Source organism: Calypte anna, chromosome 2, assembly GCF_003957555.1.
Source record: "Calypte anna isolate BGI_N300 chromosome 2, bCalAnn1_v1.p, whole genome shotgun sequence".
Lineage (NCBI taxonomy): Eukaryota > Metazoa > Chordata > Aves > Apodiformes > Trochilidae > Calypte > Calypte anna.
Genome location: NC_044245.1, coordinates 126,672,476 through 126,689,843, shown reverse-complemented (window position 1 = coordinate 126,689,843; position 17,368 = coordinate 126,672,476). Strand labels below are relative to the sequence as shown.

The following is a 17,368-nucleotide window of genomic DNA, read 5'->3' as shown; positions in this document are numbered from 1 at the left end:
ACTTCCATTCTTTTATATTTTCAACCCATCTTCTGTTCCTTATTTCTAAATATGAATCAGACTTTTTGACAGTGTTGAACACATCTTTTCCTTTTAAGTCATTCTATTCTGTTTTCTTGGATTTGACCCATATTATCATATGACAGTACACTTCCTCTACTTGGTCCTAACTTCATCTCAGTTTCACTTCCCAGACCCATATTTTTTCAGCATTTAAAACTTCGTATCACTCTCTCTCATTACTTAAATAACCTCTTCTCCTTATCTTAAAAGCAAGAAAAAAATAGCAGTCTGGAAACTGTTTCTACTTGCTGAACATCAGAAACCTTTTTCATCAATTAACTTCTGAATCTTTTGGTTGAATGTGTTCTTAAAAACATAATCAGGCTCGTATGGAACATGGCATGATATTGTGACTATGGTGTTCTTTTGTATATGTGGAAGTTTTCTTTCTTATTAAAAAACATCCAGGAGTGACTAAAAGCAGGACTCTATTTATTATATTTGATATATATATATATATATATATATATATATATTAGAAAACAATGTATTATGTTTTTCCATGCTATTCAGTAGAAAGTGAGGTTTCAAACTAAGACTTTTCTCTTTTCTTAATGTGCCAGTCCAGCCACCTTATTCCTGAAAAGTATATTTTGGATTAAAAGAGAAAAGTCAAAAAACATTTTCAAAATCTGCTTTATTTTGAGTTCATACAGGCAGGGGGTTTGGAACTAAAGTATCTTTACAGTCCCCTCCAACCCAAACCATTCTATGATTCTGTGATGGGTATTTATTACTCTCATGTTTATGTGCTTTTTATTTTCCTTGTTGGGCTTTTCTATGTAGTCTAGTAGGAACCAGAGTAATTATCAACAAGTGCTCTCAAACCATGACTATGAATTTAAAGTAAATTCAGTAGTGTGCATCCCTTTGTTCTTCATAAGAACACTGCTGCATTTTCACCTGTAACAAACCTGTTTTATGTCTGATGTGTTAAATTTTTTCTGTTTCTGGTTTTGTAAGAGCTTCCTTGTAACTTTAGGTTACTCCTAATTTTGTCTGATTTAATTCAATTGCCTTCCAGGCAGAATGTATTTTGACTTCTAGGTACTGCAGTCCATTGATTCATATAGTACATTCTTCCTCATTATGGCTTATTTTGCAGTTGATTTTACATTTAGTGTTTTGGGTACTGAATTTGATTGTATTTTGCTTTGAGTTTGCTAGACATCCAAATTTAAGATCTTTTGTGTCTTAAGCTTAAGAGCAAGCTCTGTGATTCTTAATCTGAATGAGACTTTGCCTTAGAAATAGTAATGTTATAAGACATGTCCTGTTGTTTAGCCTCGAAAAGAAGATTGTTTTCATGGACTCATCACCACTGTCTAAACAATAGCCATGTTAATAATATTTTTCTTGCCTGAAAAATATGGTTTTTATTATCTTCATAAGAGCTTCTTGTCTTTTTTTTGTGTTCGCCATTCCAAACTATGGGAAAGTCTCTCACAAGCTCTTGATTTAATTATTCTTGCAGAGGATTTCTTCCCTCATGTAAATAATTTGTGGTTGGAATAAGAGCTTGATTGATGTTTATGTTTTGGAAATTTTAACAATTAGCTGGCAATCTGGTAATTTATGTCATTGAATTCCATTTTTGGAAAGTCATATGTACCAAAAAATCAGCTCCACATCTCCTGATTTTAAAGCCCTTTACCATGGTACTTAGTATTAAAATTAAAGCTTATGACCCCACTTTGGTGGATGGTACCTGAAACAGAAGACGAGTACTCAACAAGAAGTAAATTAATGCAACTATCCCCTTTTTTTGCCATATTTGGAGTCTGGTTGTGTCATTTTCTGCAGGTATTGTAGGAGAACAAATAAGAGTTTTAATTTTTCACCTTTTTATTGAGCTTTCAAGCAATGTTTTCAGCTGCCATTTCTGTCCCTGGGTAATCTGTCAGTGTGCCTGGAAGTCTACAAGCCTTCTTCCTGAGAGAAGTGCACACAATGATAGATGTCACCTCCAGAATCATCTGAGCCAAGTAATACTGAGAATGTTCCCATTTTCAGCATCATCATGCACACACCCATCAGTTTATGCTTGAGAGGTGTGAAGTTCTGCCTACAAAAACCCAGTCTATTTCCATCCCATACCTTAGTGACAAGCAGAAGAGCTGGGGAAATCCACTCAGCTGCCTGTTGGATGGGAAGGTTCAATCCACCCCCGTCGCTGTCTGCAGAGTCATGTGAGGGAAACCACAGCTGTGGAACAGTGCTCAGGGATTGGGATTCCCTGCTCTCTGAGTACCTGAAACAGTCCCCATCATTCCCACTTTCTTAGCAGTCTGCAACAGTAAATGTAATCTTTGAATTTATTTAAAGTTCTGTAGCCTACTGTATTACAAACACCACTGAATGCCTATGTGTGGTGGTATAAAAAAATTATTTGCAAAACCTAATGATTCAGCTTTTAAAAAAAATTACTACTTTTTTACCAAGTTGTTGAGTAAATAACTTAGAGATACAGAAATTAATATATTTAGTAAAAATCAGTGTTCAAAGTCTGGCATGTGCACTTTTGGTATGTTTCAAACTCTGACATCAAACAGAAAGTTTAGTTCCTAGCAACACCTCTAATAAGATGGAAACCCTATCTCTAATGTAATAAATCAAATTATTTTATTTTGACAATTGAATCCCATCACATAGGCAGTAGTAGTCAATGCAACAAGCTTACCTTTGTTTTTATTTGTTTTCTTTTGTTTCTCTTCTCTTATTCTGAAAAATAGTTAATTGGTTATGAAACTCTATTTGACAAGAGCAGCTTTTCATCTGCTGAGAATCTGTGTGCTAAATTTCAGTCCAAAGTGAATTTTCTTTCGGTATTTTCTGATCTTGTGTCTTTGAAGTCCGTGTGGAAGGGATCTTAGTGATTTCAGAGCTCTTAGGCTCAGGCCCAGAGGTTAAACCCTTTCAAAAAAGGGGAGGGGGGAAAAAGCTGTCAAAATGTGATAGAAATATATGGGTGAATGATGAGCTTCAGCTCCAGTGAGCTGAAGTGAGCTGCCAGTTTGGCAGCACATGTATTTAGGGGCTTAACCTGATGTTAAAGGTTCTGTTTTTCAGACTTGTGCAGCTACAGTTGCCATCATGGGCTCAGATATAGGCAAGCATAGCTCTGAACATGTAGAAACACCCCTTCCCTTTTCTGTGGGCAGCCTATTTGATCACTGGAATGACATCTTGGCTTTTGTCCCTGCGTGTCAGTAGCCATTCTGTTTTCATGGAACAGAACTGCCAAGTGCAGACTGTTTCCCTCTTTCTTTTGCTTTCCATCAACATAATGACAAAGATGAAGCACATCACTCCCTCAGTTGGTCTCACATAGCCAGCCTTAAAAGTGCAGTAACTCTCATATAGAGTTGACTTCAAACACTGTAAAATAAAAATAAAGTGAACCAGTCTCAGCTTGGTTTGCAATGATACATTTGAGTACTAAACATTGATCTGGTTTATCTGACATTTGGCCACAGCACCCGTTTTATTTTGTGTAAAGAAAAACTATGTGGTTTGTTTGTTTGTTTTTCACTTGAACAATAAGAGGAAAAGGTATGTCTCAAAGCTTTGCTCTCAACAGGCAACCATTGCTCATGATGCTCTTTCTTTTTCCCTCCAAACCCCCTCCTCCTGCAGAATCACATCGGGAATTCCTTCACAGGCCTGCGTCTGGATATGTGCCAGAGGAGATCTGGAAAAAAGCTGGTAAGAACTGTTTAAAAACACTAGCTTAGTCTTCTGGCAGCTGTGTGCAGTTGTTAACGAGATGATGTTAAGAATGTGAAAAAGAAAAGGAAAAAATAAAAAGAAAAAAAAAAAGGACTTACTAATAACAAGAAGAAATAATGTTAAATATTAAACTGTAACTGATCAAGACATAAAATAATTTTTATAATAGAAGCATCTGCTGCTATATTTAGGGGATATCACTACTTCCACTAAAGACCCCTATTTGCAGGGGTTATAATGATTTCAGGCTGAAACTTGATATGCTAAACTTGCAGTCTGTTAGCAATTTAAAATAAAACATTTGCGTGGGATTTTTTTTTATAAAGCTTCAAGGTTCTTACCTAGTTAAGGTAAGAATTCCCAGAGGAGAGGAAAAGCATAGCTGTTAAAGAAAAACCTTCAGCTATGCATCGTAACCTTTCTTAATTATAAAAAGATTTTTTTGCCTGACAGCCCCCAGTGAAGTCTGTGCTTACAAACCTTTTTTCAAGGAAGTAAGGAAGGTCACATCTCTGTAGCTGCTCTGGGTGGTTACATGGGAATTGACAGTGTCTTCCCTGAGCTTGGAAAGCACCATGGGCAGACATGAAAAACTTTGAAACTGCCTGAGCACAGGAGTTCTCTGGCAAGGATCCTGTTGTGGTGCTGGAGCTAAACCTTTGTTCTTTTAACACTGGTATGAGACCTTCTTCACTTTCACAGGGGACAGGAGGTGAGGCAGCTCTTGAACTTCGGTGAGGTAGTTGAGCTGCTTCTTATACATACACACACACACCCCTCTTTTGAACACCTGTTTTACTATAAAGTCTGCTGCAGCTGTCTGAGCAGGAGTTAATGATTAAATGGCAAATATGCAGCAGTTTTGATGTTTTCTGATCAAATCTCCTGTAACTGCCTGCTGCTTCTTCATGTATTTTCAACTTGATGCAGAACATATGTGTAAAGATGTTTTGCTGGCATATTTTTGCATCAGTCAAGAAATTGTGTTGTCTGTGTGATGTGGCATAAAGTCTATACTTGTTAACATGCAAATTACTATTTTTGGAAACTGCTATGATTTAGATGAAAAATAAGAAAATAATCTACACCTTCTTTTTTTGTCCAAGTAAACAGGATTTTGCTTTTGGAACTCATTGATCTTATTTACAAAAAAGTATTTTTAGAGTTTGTTTTGCTATAGTTAATGTTAACATCTCACATGAAAAATAAGGGGGAAAATTGCAGTCCTGAGAAATCTCAGAAAGAATAGCATTATTCGGTTGAATTTCAAGAACTTCATTCCTCTTGTGAAATCTAGGTGATGTCAGGTCATTTATGACACCTAGATGCAGTACAATTTTTTTCATAAGGTAGCAGTAGAAGTTAATTGAAACTTTTGGATTGAATTATAAAATTGGATGCTCATTCACATTGAGTCTATCCACAAATGGTATACAGGAGCTGTGTCTCCATGTGAACATGTATGTCATCAGTTACTTTGAAACAAAGTTTTTCCTTTGGTCCCATGTCCAGTGTCTCTTTTTATGCTCATATTCTTTGTATTAAATGAGCATGCCTGTGAACTGGAAAATAAGAAAGTCTGACTCTCTACAGGATTCATACCTGTATCTGTTACTAAAAGTAGTAAAACATCAGAAAGCGTAATGATTTTCATAAATCATAGGCCTTCATTTTCAGAAGGGTGCACTGAAGTTGGAGGTCTCCACAATTTCATAATCAGTTCAAGCTGTACAGGTGCAACTCAGCTCTGTAAGGATAGGTCTCTGGTGCCATTTGAGATGCTCTGTAGTTTCCTGGCTGGGCGGCAGCTGCCAGTCAAGAAGGCTGCAAATGTCTCACAAGTAATTTTTGCTGGCTCAGTATGGATATCTTATTATCTCAAACGTCCTTAAAGACCAATGGGTAGGCAGCTGAATCAAGTATAAAAGTCTGATTGGGATGCTAAACCTACTGAACTGGAGGAATCTGTGATAAAATTGGTTAATAAGCAACCTCAAAAGCATGTGGAAAAGGGATTCACTTTAAACTCTTGGAGATTAATAGATTCCAGTGCAGTTCTCTAAATATACTATGTTAGGTGCATGCTTTTGTGATTATTGGAGCAAGCACCTAGTATGCAGCACCTTGTGAATTAAATCCACTTGAAAGCAATTCAGTTTTATATATCAGTGGAAAGTCGCCAGTGCCCTGATTTGTCTCATTGAATTATGGGTATGTAGATGAAGAGTCTAAGCCAAGTTCGAAAGAGTGGGCATGTGAAGAGCATCAGTCAGATCATAGCTTGAATGACTTGCTCTCTGTAAATACCCAGTTCTCTAATACTGAGGGAAACCAGGCTGACTGTGGGCCTGAACTTCATTCTGTGTCATAAGGAAACTGTCTTCCAGCCACCATCTATCACACAGCAAGACCTGCTCCTCATGGCAGTTCTGGACTGCAGTTACTAGTTACTTACTGGAGTTAAACTCTGAGCTATCAGATGTGGAGTTTTTCAAAATGTAAATTTTAAAATCATAAATTTTATCAAATGTGGAACTTTCTCAAAGACCCTGCACATTCTTCTGGGGAGTTTTTAGAAAAAGATTGAGCATGTTGGAGTATGAAGCTGGGAAAAGTCATGTCACCAGCTCCCAAAGAGTGAGATGATGCAAAATGTCATGGTAGCACAGTAAAGCACCCTTACCCTGCCCACCACCTTTCCTTTTTCATCATGTCAACTGAGGGAAGTGAGCAGGAGCTGGCTGGTGAATCACGTTGGAGTGAATGAAAAGTTGAGTAGCTCTCCAGAGTCAGTGAGCTCTTATCACATCAAGTAATGCCTATTCTGCACAGGCTGTTTGCTCCCTGAAGCTTCTCTCATGAATTGGTGCTACTCAAAGGGGAGGCAGATTTCAATTGCATTCCTAAAAAGACAGAGTGAATTTATTCCAAGAATGCTTAGTGGAAAAAGGGAGGATGCAGATGGATTCTAAAACTTCCAGGTCCCATGTTTTCTATTACTGGAACCTAATCACACTTCCCTTCTCTGGAAAAGCAAGAAGGAAGGAAGAGTGCTGGTGTCATTCTTTGTCTTTGAAGCTCAGCATAGTCAAGGCAAATCCTTCGCTGTCACTCATAACTTCCCCTGCACAAATATTGCAATTTTTATTATTACCTGAAACAGTAAAGCCTTTCACATTTATATCTGTAGGTACTGAAAACACTTATTTTGAGAAGATGTGCAGAGAGTCAGTGATAGGAAAATTTGTCTGTTTTATTTGGCTGTTCATTAATTCATACCATATTGAAATAATGATAGTGCATTGTGACAAAAAAAAAATGGTGCATTTTAACAATATCGTTTTCATACGTAGTATATCCCTACAAATTCTGCTGTCAAAGGTAGTGGAAATAGTAAAGTCCCATCCATAGTTGGACTAATGCAAATAAAGTATATGTCATTTTTCTTCAGCATATGGCCCCATAAGCACATTTAGCACCTTCACCCTCTCAAAAGCTTTGTAAATAACCTTGTACAATATAGAAGTTAAAATACAGGGTTGGATTCCTATATTTGGACTGAAAAGAAGTAAGATTATGTAGGATGAAAAACTATAAAATTAGAAGTTTCAGTAAAACATTGGAACATTTTGCTTCCATTTAAAAATAGTTTTAACTGGTAATTCTAACCACTGTAAACACCTCAATGCAAGACGAAATTTATATGATGTACTGAAAGTGCATCATGCCATAAAAGATAATTCCTATCCATAGCAAATATAAGCAAAAAGACAGAATATCTCAGAGAAACCCACTTTGTTAATAACAGCGGTTCGTAGACACAAAATGTCTGTATTTAAGTTGCCTCATTTTTATGAAAATGGCAATAAAATTGCATCTGTATATTTCCCTGTGTATGTTTCTTTTCTCATGATCAGTGAATGTTTGCAGTTGGTAATAAATATTCAAGCACCTTGCAAATGTCCTACCAATTCCCTTTGCTGATCAGTATGTGCCTGTGGGACTAGAATAGGAATGCATAATTTAAATATAAATTGCCTGATTTGCATATACAATTAGTCTAGCTGCAGCTTTGATCGTAAGCAAAAATTATTGTCCTGTATTGCCACTTAGATAGAATTTTAATTCACCTTGAATATTCAAAGTAAATTAAGCCTTGGCTGTATGGTTGAAGGGTATGATTTTTTCCTCTCCTGAGGCTTTCCCCTAAACAACATTTATGGTAGGGTAATATAAGGGCATATTTGCAGCCTCATAAAAACAAAGGCATAAGTTTTATCTCCAGATTCCCCTCCCTCAAACACTTCAGTTGAAACACCTCTCACAGACATGCACACACATAACACACACACACACACACAGAATAACAGAACTTTTCTTTCATTTGAATTAATTCAGTGCAGGGCTTAAATCTAAGTCTTTATTATAATTTGGTTAATAACTGAAAAGGATGACAATGGAGTCCTTGCTTTTTTAAGTAGCAAGTGTAGAGTTATGAGAAATAAGAACTCAAGAGATAGAGACTTAGCATCTCTAAGAGTTTGGTCTGTGTGTGTGTGCATGCAATCAAATATGTGGGCTAAATACATGGACTGAAACTCAGACCCATAACTGGGTTGTAGTACTTGGATTTTAATCCACAGTAAAACATTTTTTATTAGAAATCTATGTTTTTAATTAAACAGAACATTTAATTAAGGTGGGTTTTAAGTGGATGAAACAATTAAGTGCAAACACTTGAATGAAACATGTCATAATTAGTTTTAATAGAGTGTTAATTGGTACTAGGTTTGCCAAGTTAATAATTACTGCTTATTAAATTTTCAATTAATCATTGTCATTTTGCTTTGAATAAAGATGAAAATTAGATAAACTAATTCAGAGGGAGGATGGTTTCCTTGTTAATTAGAGCAGTTAATTAAAAAAAAAAAATTACTTGTTTTAGTTGTCAATTAAAAACACTGTTCATTAGTAAAATCCTTGCACTCATCCTGCATCACAACCCGAATAACTAATTTGTGACAATCCATGTTTACCAGAATAAAATATATGATGCTAGCATATACCAAAGAAGCAGCTCATGGTGACATAGTTATTTTACAAGACACGTGAAAGTTTGAATTTAATGAAGCATTTTGCCCCTGCTCAGTCCTGGCTGTGGTATGCTCAAGTCTTGACAGTGTAAACATGGGTTTGAAGGAGAGCTCAAGAGGTCAAAGAAATGTTCATAAACAAATTTTCATTTTGGCTCTTAAAATTACATGTCAAGGAAAAGATATGACTTGTGATTTTAATATTTTAAATAACCTCTTGGGTTCTTATGAACTTCATATATTTATATGTTAATATATGGGGGCGGGGGAAATGCTAATGTCCATAAAATCCGGTCTTAATTTCCAGAGCTTAAAAATAACTTTTTGAAAAAGTTTGTAATATTATTTCTTAAACAATGCTTTTTTCCAAAGATACCCACAAATCTGGTGTGCCACAAATGCAGTTTTCTACGTAAAATGTTGAAAAAGACCACAAAAATAGCACAGCAGAGACGTGAAATGTCTGTACCTAAAGAAGTACTGACCTGGAATCAAAATAGCAAGAATCACCACATACGTTAAGAACTTGTGAGAGCTTTTGGTGATGGGGGAGTAAAAAGGGACCTCTGTGGTGGTCCTGAAGAGTCTTAAGGAACCAGGTTCCTCAATGTCCTTCTCAAAACGAAGACTCTCAATATGATGCGGTCTCTGCTGCATTTCACACACCAGTCCTGCATCCCCCTCTGCCCAGCATCCCGTGCTCATGGTGTTTTCTTCCCTCATTATAGAGGAAGCTGTCAATGAAGTCAAGCGCCAGGCAATGGCAGAGCTGCAGAAGGCGGTGTCAGAGGCGGAGCGGAAAGCTCACGACATGATCACTTCAGAGAGAGCCAAGATGGAGCGCACTGTGGCCGAAGCCAAGCGCCAGGCTGCAGAGGATGCACTGGCTGTTATCAACCAGCAGGAGGATTCAAGCGAGGTAAGGGCTTTGCTGGGCAGGCATCGCCTCTGCCAGCTGCAAACCACAGGTGTATCTGTGATTTAGTCTGAGTGGCACAGGCCATTTGTGTGACCTCAGAGTTCAGTGCCCGCTGTTAACAGCTTGCACAGTAGCTTTGGCCGTGGATTTCTGGTGCATGCTGAGCTCCAAATTTCACAAAGAATCACAGAATGTTTAGGTTGGAAGAGATCTCCAAGATCATTCAGTCCAACCTTTGACCAACACCATAATCTAACTACTAAACCATGTCCTTAAGTACCAGGTCCAAATGCCCTCTAAATACCTCCAGGGATGGTGACTCCACCACTGTCCTGTCTAGGCCATTCCAATGCCTGACAACCCTCCTAGTGATAAAATGTTTCCTAACATCCACCCTAAACCTCCTCTGGCACAGCTTCTATCCATTCCCTCTGCTCCTATCACAGTTCAATAAGGAGCAGAGGCTGTTCCCCTCCTCATTCCAAACTCCCTTGAGGGAGTTGAAGAGAGCCATAAGGTCTCCTCTCAGCCTCTTCTTCTGCAGACTGGACACCCCCACCTCCCCCAGCACAGGACTTGTGCTCCAGGCCCTTCATGAGCTTTGTTGCCCTTCTCTGGACACTCTCCAGCACTTCTCTGTCCCTCCTATGCCCATCCTTGGCTATGTTGTGATCTGGGCCCAAAACAGACAATGAACTTGAGCTGTGGTCTCACCTTTTAACAGCTGCCCAGGGTTACTTACAGCACACACATTTCTGTTCTATTGTAGCTTTTCAAGTAGCTTTATTTTAAAGTTCTTCAAGATGCCGTACTGAACATATAAGAAGATTGCTTGGTGGAAAATATTTCACTCTAAAATCTAATTTTAACAAAGAGATTATTAATTTAAGAAATTGTAGAGCTAGGTGGCTAAAAGCTTATCTGGGGAAAGTGTTGGATGTAGAACCAATTAGCAACAGATGGTGGTTCCTGTGGGACAAAATGTGAATATATATTTGCCAGTGTTTCCTTATTTTGAATGTGCTGCTTTGGCTGCAGGGAATGTTTGAGAGTTGAGGAATGGGCAAACATCATTTGGAAGGCAGAAAAATAAACTGGAAGAGCAAAAAAGAGTAAACCAAAAATCAGTATGTTAAGTCCTGACTTACTTCCAGACCAAAGAGTTGAAGCCTTGAATTCTTTGGGTATGGGACATCCAGAAGCACAAATATCTGGAACCTGAGCTTGAAAGAGCAGTGTGTTTTACCAGTGCTGCAGTAGTCTAGGTAGCAATTAAATTTTACATCTGTTGTGGAAGAGCAATGGCCCAAGTTAAAGCTGTCCTTAAAAACAGACATGACAAAGAAATTGCATCAACTAGAAGTTATTTGTGTATAATCTTCAACTCTTAAGGCCACTGAAATGAAAGAACATTACTTTCATGAAATATTTATTGTTCTTAGTACTAAGATCTTGGCTGGAGTAGAGCTAATTTTTAATATCAATTTTAAATTTCAGGGAGCTGGGGAAAAAATAGTAATGATATCTGTGTTGTGGGGCATTTACTTGTGTACTCTAGTGTCAAAGTACTTTTCACTGGTGGGATAGGCAGTGTAGGCAGTGTTGTTGAAGAGTCACTTAAGTTGAAAGATGCAGATGAGCTAGCTGCAGTATACCGAGAAAACTGGCAGAAATCATGAGCAGATAAGTCATGCTGCAGTATGCATCCATAATTTGAGGGACCGTAAGATTTTAATTCATACCAGGCTTCTCTGGAGATGAAAGACCATTGTGGGATCACTGAATGCCCAGAGTTTCTCCTTAATGTGTAGCAGATGAATAACAAGGAGACAAAAGGAATTGATTTTCAGGATCTGAAAATTTCTCAGGAAGAAAGAGACTAGGGGAAGTGTATGTACCCTTTCAGTACTAACTGTTCCATTGTAGATTAAATGAGACATAAATTCAATTTATTGGCATTTTGTATCTGAGATAGTCAAGGACATTTTTCTTGCACTATGTTCACAGAAAGGGCATTTGTCTGACTTAGCATCTTTAATCAGCTGTCATTTTGTGTGTGTGTATGTGTATAAAAGAGCCTGCTGTTGTTACAGTAGAAATTCCAAAGGCACTACCTTTGGAGGAAATGGCAAATTAAATCTGTTAAGTGAACTGATGTAGTGTAGGCAGGACAGAGGAAGTACTTAGGTGCCAATATGTACAGCCCATTCTTTCACAAAAAAATGAGCATCTGAAGGAGTGTGTAGGAGTTTGTGTGTTTTAATTCAGTTCTGAGCAACCATAGCTCTAGAAAAAGTCTGTATAACATTATACATCTTTACTTCATTTCCAGAAGAATTGTTTATGAGGTTCTTGGAAACAGGACTTATAAAAAAGGCAAATAATTATTCTGATTTCATTCTAATGAAGTGGGGCTCATACCATTACAGATATTTTCAGGGCTGATGGTGAGCCTCCTTGACCTAGACTAAAATACATATTTAGGAGCTATTTAAAATGAAATTGAGTGGCCTGGTCCTGCAGCTTTCACCCCTGTTACAATGGGTGATATATAAGCATGGCTGTTTTGAGCTGAAAAATGCAGATTTTAGTAATCATGTAGGAAGAACTAAAGTTTAGCCAGTTTGTGTTTCAAGGTGCATGGTCAATTGTGAAGGGAGATATCAGCAATACTTGTTTGTGAGTTAGATGTGTCTGTTTAAAGTTTTGTAATTAGTTCCTCTTTTGGGTCTAATTATGGCAAACTCCAAACAGAGTTTGGAGTGCACACAGGGTTAGGGTGCACTTCTCACAATTACCTGTTAATTCAGGCTGTCTGGTTTTTGGATAAGTCCTCTAAGAATGGACCAGACGTTTCCTTTGTCCTTGGGGACAGGAGATCAGTTTGGCAGTGTTTCAAAGGTGTTTCTTTGGAGATATAAACCTGTGTTTGTTGGGACTCAGGAATATGACTTAACATTTGCTTTGGTGCTCCTTATCTCTCAGTCTGTCTTTGAACATCCCTCCTCATTTGTCTTTGTTGGAAGTCTTCATAAACTTCTCTCTGTTAACAACTTTCAGCAGAACACTTCCAGCAACACAGATTCCAGTGTACTAAAGGCACTGGAGTAATATTTGCAGGGCTAGAATATTTCCAGTTCCAAATGCTGAATGCTGAAGAGCAGCTTCTGCAGTTTTACAGGTCTAGAAAAGTCTAAGCATCACTCTTCAGTTCTCATCCTTGGTGGGACACTCATCTGAGGCCTGCAAGTGAGCTCAGCATAGGCTAGTATATAATCTCCATGCAGTTCCTGACAGAAAGTATTTCTCCCACAAGTGTTATTTGCTCTCTTGGCTGTGGAAACTATGAATGAAGATGGGAATTTGGCATCAGATTTCTTATGTATCAGATACAATTTCCTCTGATGCACCACTCCTTGTTTGTTGGCAAGGTTTCTCCCTTACAGTTATTCATTTATTATTCAGTAAAATGCAACCTGGACCTATCTGAGGCTTCTTGGAGCTGCTCTGGGGTAAGAACTTTGTGGCATGATTTCTATTGCAGTCTTGCAAAGAGTAGTAACAAGTAACAAGTAGTAAGTTCTTGTACTAAGACTCAAGATTTTTGTTACTATTATAATTATCAGATCATATCTAGTCCTCTCATCTAAGCTTTCAGGGGTCTCACAAAAAGTGGATTGGGGTCTTTTGATATTTTGTTTTTGTTGTTGTTTTTTTGGAGGGGGGAAGGGGACTTGATGGTTTTGTTCCAAGGAGAGTGTTATGGTTTTGCTTTGTTTTTAACATAGGAGGAGCAGCTTCCCTGACTGCAAGATTGTCTGCAAGAAAACTGCAGCAAAATAAGGGGTATTAGGACAGTGAGAGGACTAATAAGGGAGGAGTAATATTTGGAAGCATCATGAGTTTTAAGAAGTGGCCTGCCATATTTTGAGAATAGCCACATTACATGGTATAGTTTTAATTTTTGACCCTGATTTGATGCCTTGTTGAACTATTGTTCTTTGCTTATGTTTTAATTGTTGAGTGTGATTGATTTCACAGTGCTACTGCTTCAGTGTCTGCATTTTTACTTTCTGAAGATTTCAACAGTTTCTCAGCACCACTGATCAGAAATTGTTCATTATTTTCTGCTATTATAATGGGATTGGTTGTAGACCAGGGAACAGAGCACACTGCTGGTGGAGAGCAAAAGGATAGGAGAAGGCCTACCTGTCAGCATGGCTGTTCCTGAACCACAAATTATTTCTTTACCAGTTCTTTACAGTTGCTTGACAAAAGATGACCCATTCATCAGCAGTTGACTTGGCTAAGTACAGAAACATGTGTGAGCAGCCTACTCTTTAATGACTACTGTGCTTGCTTTGGCTGCAATGTTCTGTTGTGCAAATCAATTTCAATAGTAAGGGTGAACAGTTTAGCAAAGAGACTGGCTGCCCAGATTGTAGAAGGTGGGGGGAGGGATTGGAAATCATCAAAACATCTGTCTTTCTGCTATGGTATAAAATGCCACTGAAAAATCTAACACTCAAGTGTTCTTCCTCACTTTTGAGTAGGGTGGGGGCTAGGACATGGAAGGAGCACAAATGTTTCAGTTCTCTCTACTTAAAGCAGATGCTGACATCTGCTCAGATAAAACAAGTATGTAACTGGTCCAATACTGCTTTTAAGACATGTGTAATGTTAGGGCTTGTTTATATTGCAGCAGTTTATGTTGTATATGAATATCACACTTACCTGACATTTTGAAGACAGCTGGGTTCTGTCTCTGCTGACCAATCCACTGAGACCAGGACTGTGCCAGCAAACCTGACTTAGCATCAGCTGCTGGGATTCAGGCAAACCTAGTTTTTAGCTTGCTTTTAAATTTAATACATATGTCAGTAAATGTTTAATTTTTTTGGCTGGGTATCTCTTAGAAAGTAACACATCATCCCCTGCAGTGGTGGGTGGTACAGAGGCACCAGAGCCATGTGTTCTGTGCAGGATCAGCCCAGATGTGATGTGAACATTGGCACTGCCCCAGACTGCTGAGCTAAGCCTGGCCAGCCAGCTTGCATGTCTCTTCCCTATACATCTCTGCTCTTCTGTTTTCAGGATTTAGTGTCTCTCATGCTGATTTGTATGAACATAGATGTACTTCACACAATAAACAGTGACTTGGACAAGCCTGTAGTATTCAGATGCAGGTGTAACTACACTAGAAACGTCTAAAGGTTTTAATATCTTTTTATGGAGCACTGCATTTTGACACAATGTAGGAATTTTCAAAGTACCAGTGTGTTTCACTTTCTAACAGGTCTTGGATAGAATTTTCATAAAGAACTTTCTGGTGCTCAGTGGCTCATACAATTCTTTTTTATGCCACTGTGGTTTCAGTGATTTCTAGATGTTCTTTTTCTTGTGGTTAGCAGTTGTAGAGTTTTGAATGCCATGGGTGTTGCAGAACTAGGAAAAATCTGGGTTTTTGTGCCCAGCCAGATATCCTTTCCTGGTGAACTGGGGAAATTCAGAATTTATCAAAGCTGACAGAGCAGAGTTTGACACTGTATTGCATCATTTCAAAGGTCATAATCTCTTTAATGTGTAGCAGTCCATTTGTTGTTAGTTTTTTGTTCTGGTTTGGTTTGGTTTTTTTGTTTTGCTTCATTTTGGGGTTTGTTGGTCTTTTTGTTTTGTTTTGTTTTGTTTGCTTGTTTGTTTTCTTCAAGCCAGCTGTACACTGAGTCTCAACAGAAGAAAACGAATACTCAAATGTGGTTAAATATTCAAAGATGAAAGAAATGGGATGGGCAAAATAATTGTCAACTATGTGTTCTGGTAGTGGACACCACAGAAATGGAGACCATTTGTTTTTAAAAATTTTCGTGATGGCAAACAGAACGTTCTGAGTTCTGTTGTTTGAAGATGGAAGCTTAAGTACATGAAAATTAAGAGTCTGACCTAAGATAAGGCTGTGACCTAAGACTGATGTTCCATGTCAGTTGAAAGAGGAGGATGAAATATGATCGCTGGCATAGATTCGGTGCGAGATTCCCATCTGGTGTAATTTAGCCCAATTTCATTGAATTAATCCATTTTCAAGGTAGGGAAGCTAAATTGAATTATATAGTCTGAGAATCTGGCCTTTTGTATAACCTCACTATTTCCCAGGAAAATCAATGCAGAGTTAAACTGTAATCCAGTCCTCCTCATAGTTTTAGCTACATCTGGACCTCTATAACACATGAGCTGTAAGTGCAATATAGTGGGGTCACTACCTAAAGACAGAGAAGCTAGGCCAGGAGAGGCTTTGAGAAATCCACTACTACCTTTTTCATGCAGGGTCAACTCTATCCCACAGAATCATAGAATCACAGAACCATCCAGATTCTCTGGATCATCTCTGAGATGATCAAGTCCAACCCTTGATCCACTGCCACTGTGGTTCCCAGACTATAGCACTGAGTGCCACATTCAGTCTCTTCTTAAAAACTCCCAGAGACAGAGAATCCACCACCTCCCTGGGTAGCCCAGTCCAATGGCTGGTCACCCTCTCTGAAAAGATTTTTTTCTTAATATCCAACCTAAATCTCCCCTGACAGAGCTTAAGTCTATGCCCTCTTGTCTTACTGACAGCTGCCTGGGAGAAGAGACCAAATCCCCCCCCTGGCTACACCCTCCTTTCAGGGAGTTGTAGAGAGTGATGAGTTCTCCCCTGAGCCTCTTCTCCAGACTATCTGTGTCATTCCTGTAGAGATACCTGCTTTCCTGTGCTTTCATGATGGTGATTCTGCAGTGCCTCTAGGCAGTTTGTGCCTGTCCTTAAAAAAATTTCTCATAGCATCTCTTTCCAGAATTTCTTGCACATTTGATCCCGTTTCATTTTCTGTTCATCTGTGTACTTATGGTCATTCCTGTTTCACTGCAGTATCTTCCAAGATGTTTCTCTCCTGCTGTCCCCTTTCAGGCTGCTGTCTCATCTTAGGTTTAACAGTCTCAGTTCAATCTCTTCTGTTTGGCTTGCATTTGTCTGGCCTTGGATTATTCTGGCTGCCTTTCTCTGGGTTCTTTCCAAGTCTCATTTGTCATATTTCATTTGCTGTATTTGAAGTGTATCATCCCAGCCTGGACAGTACTCCAGGCAGAGTCTTGCCAGTGTTAGGAGGTGAAGAGTCTTAACTCAGGAGTCAAGTAGTTCATAGTCCTGCTCATATGTCCTCATATGATGGTTAGCACCTTGTCACCAGCATGACATTTTGGTCCCCTGTTATCTAAGATACTGTCTATATAGTTCAGTCAGGGTGCTCTGTTTTGCTGCTACTTGTTAGAACTTTCCAAGAGGGAAGATACCTTAACCATGCTCAGTCTGATAGTGAGCTCATACCCTGCCTGTGATATCTAGATCAGCTGGGAATACATGAGCAGGGGTACACAAAGCACAGCAGGTCATTATTTGTCATCTTGAGCTTGGCTTCAGTAGAATTTGGGCTCTGCAGCTATCAGGCGGTAATGTGAACAGAAAGCATCTGTTGCCAAAGCTTGTGCTGTCTGAGCCTGATCTTTGCTGCTGTTTTTCACTACTCAC

At 38.6% G+C, this 17,368-nt stretch overlaps 1 protein-coding gene across 4 annotated transcripts in view; it reads left to right on the top strand.

The window, feature by feature from the left end:
* RUNX1T1 (RUNX1 partner transcriptional co-repressor 1) overlaps positions 1-17,368 on the top strand; it is a 112,426-nt gene that overhangs the window by 88,509 nt on the left and 6,549 nt on the right. For all 4 annotated transcript variants that reach the window (XM_030445047.1, XM_008502432.2, XM_030445049.1 and 1 more), the window contains 2 exons: positions 3,700-3,768; positions 9,614-9,804. In XM_030445047.1, coding sequence (XP_030300907.1) covers positions 3,700-3,768; positions 9,614-9,804 — 260 coding nt within the window. The remainder of the gene's footprint in view (positions 1-3,699; positions 3,769-9,613; positions 9,805-17,368) is intronic.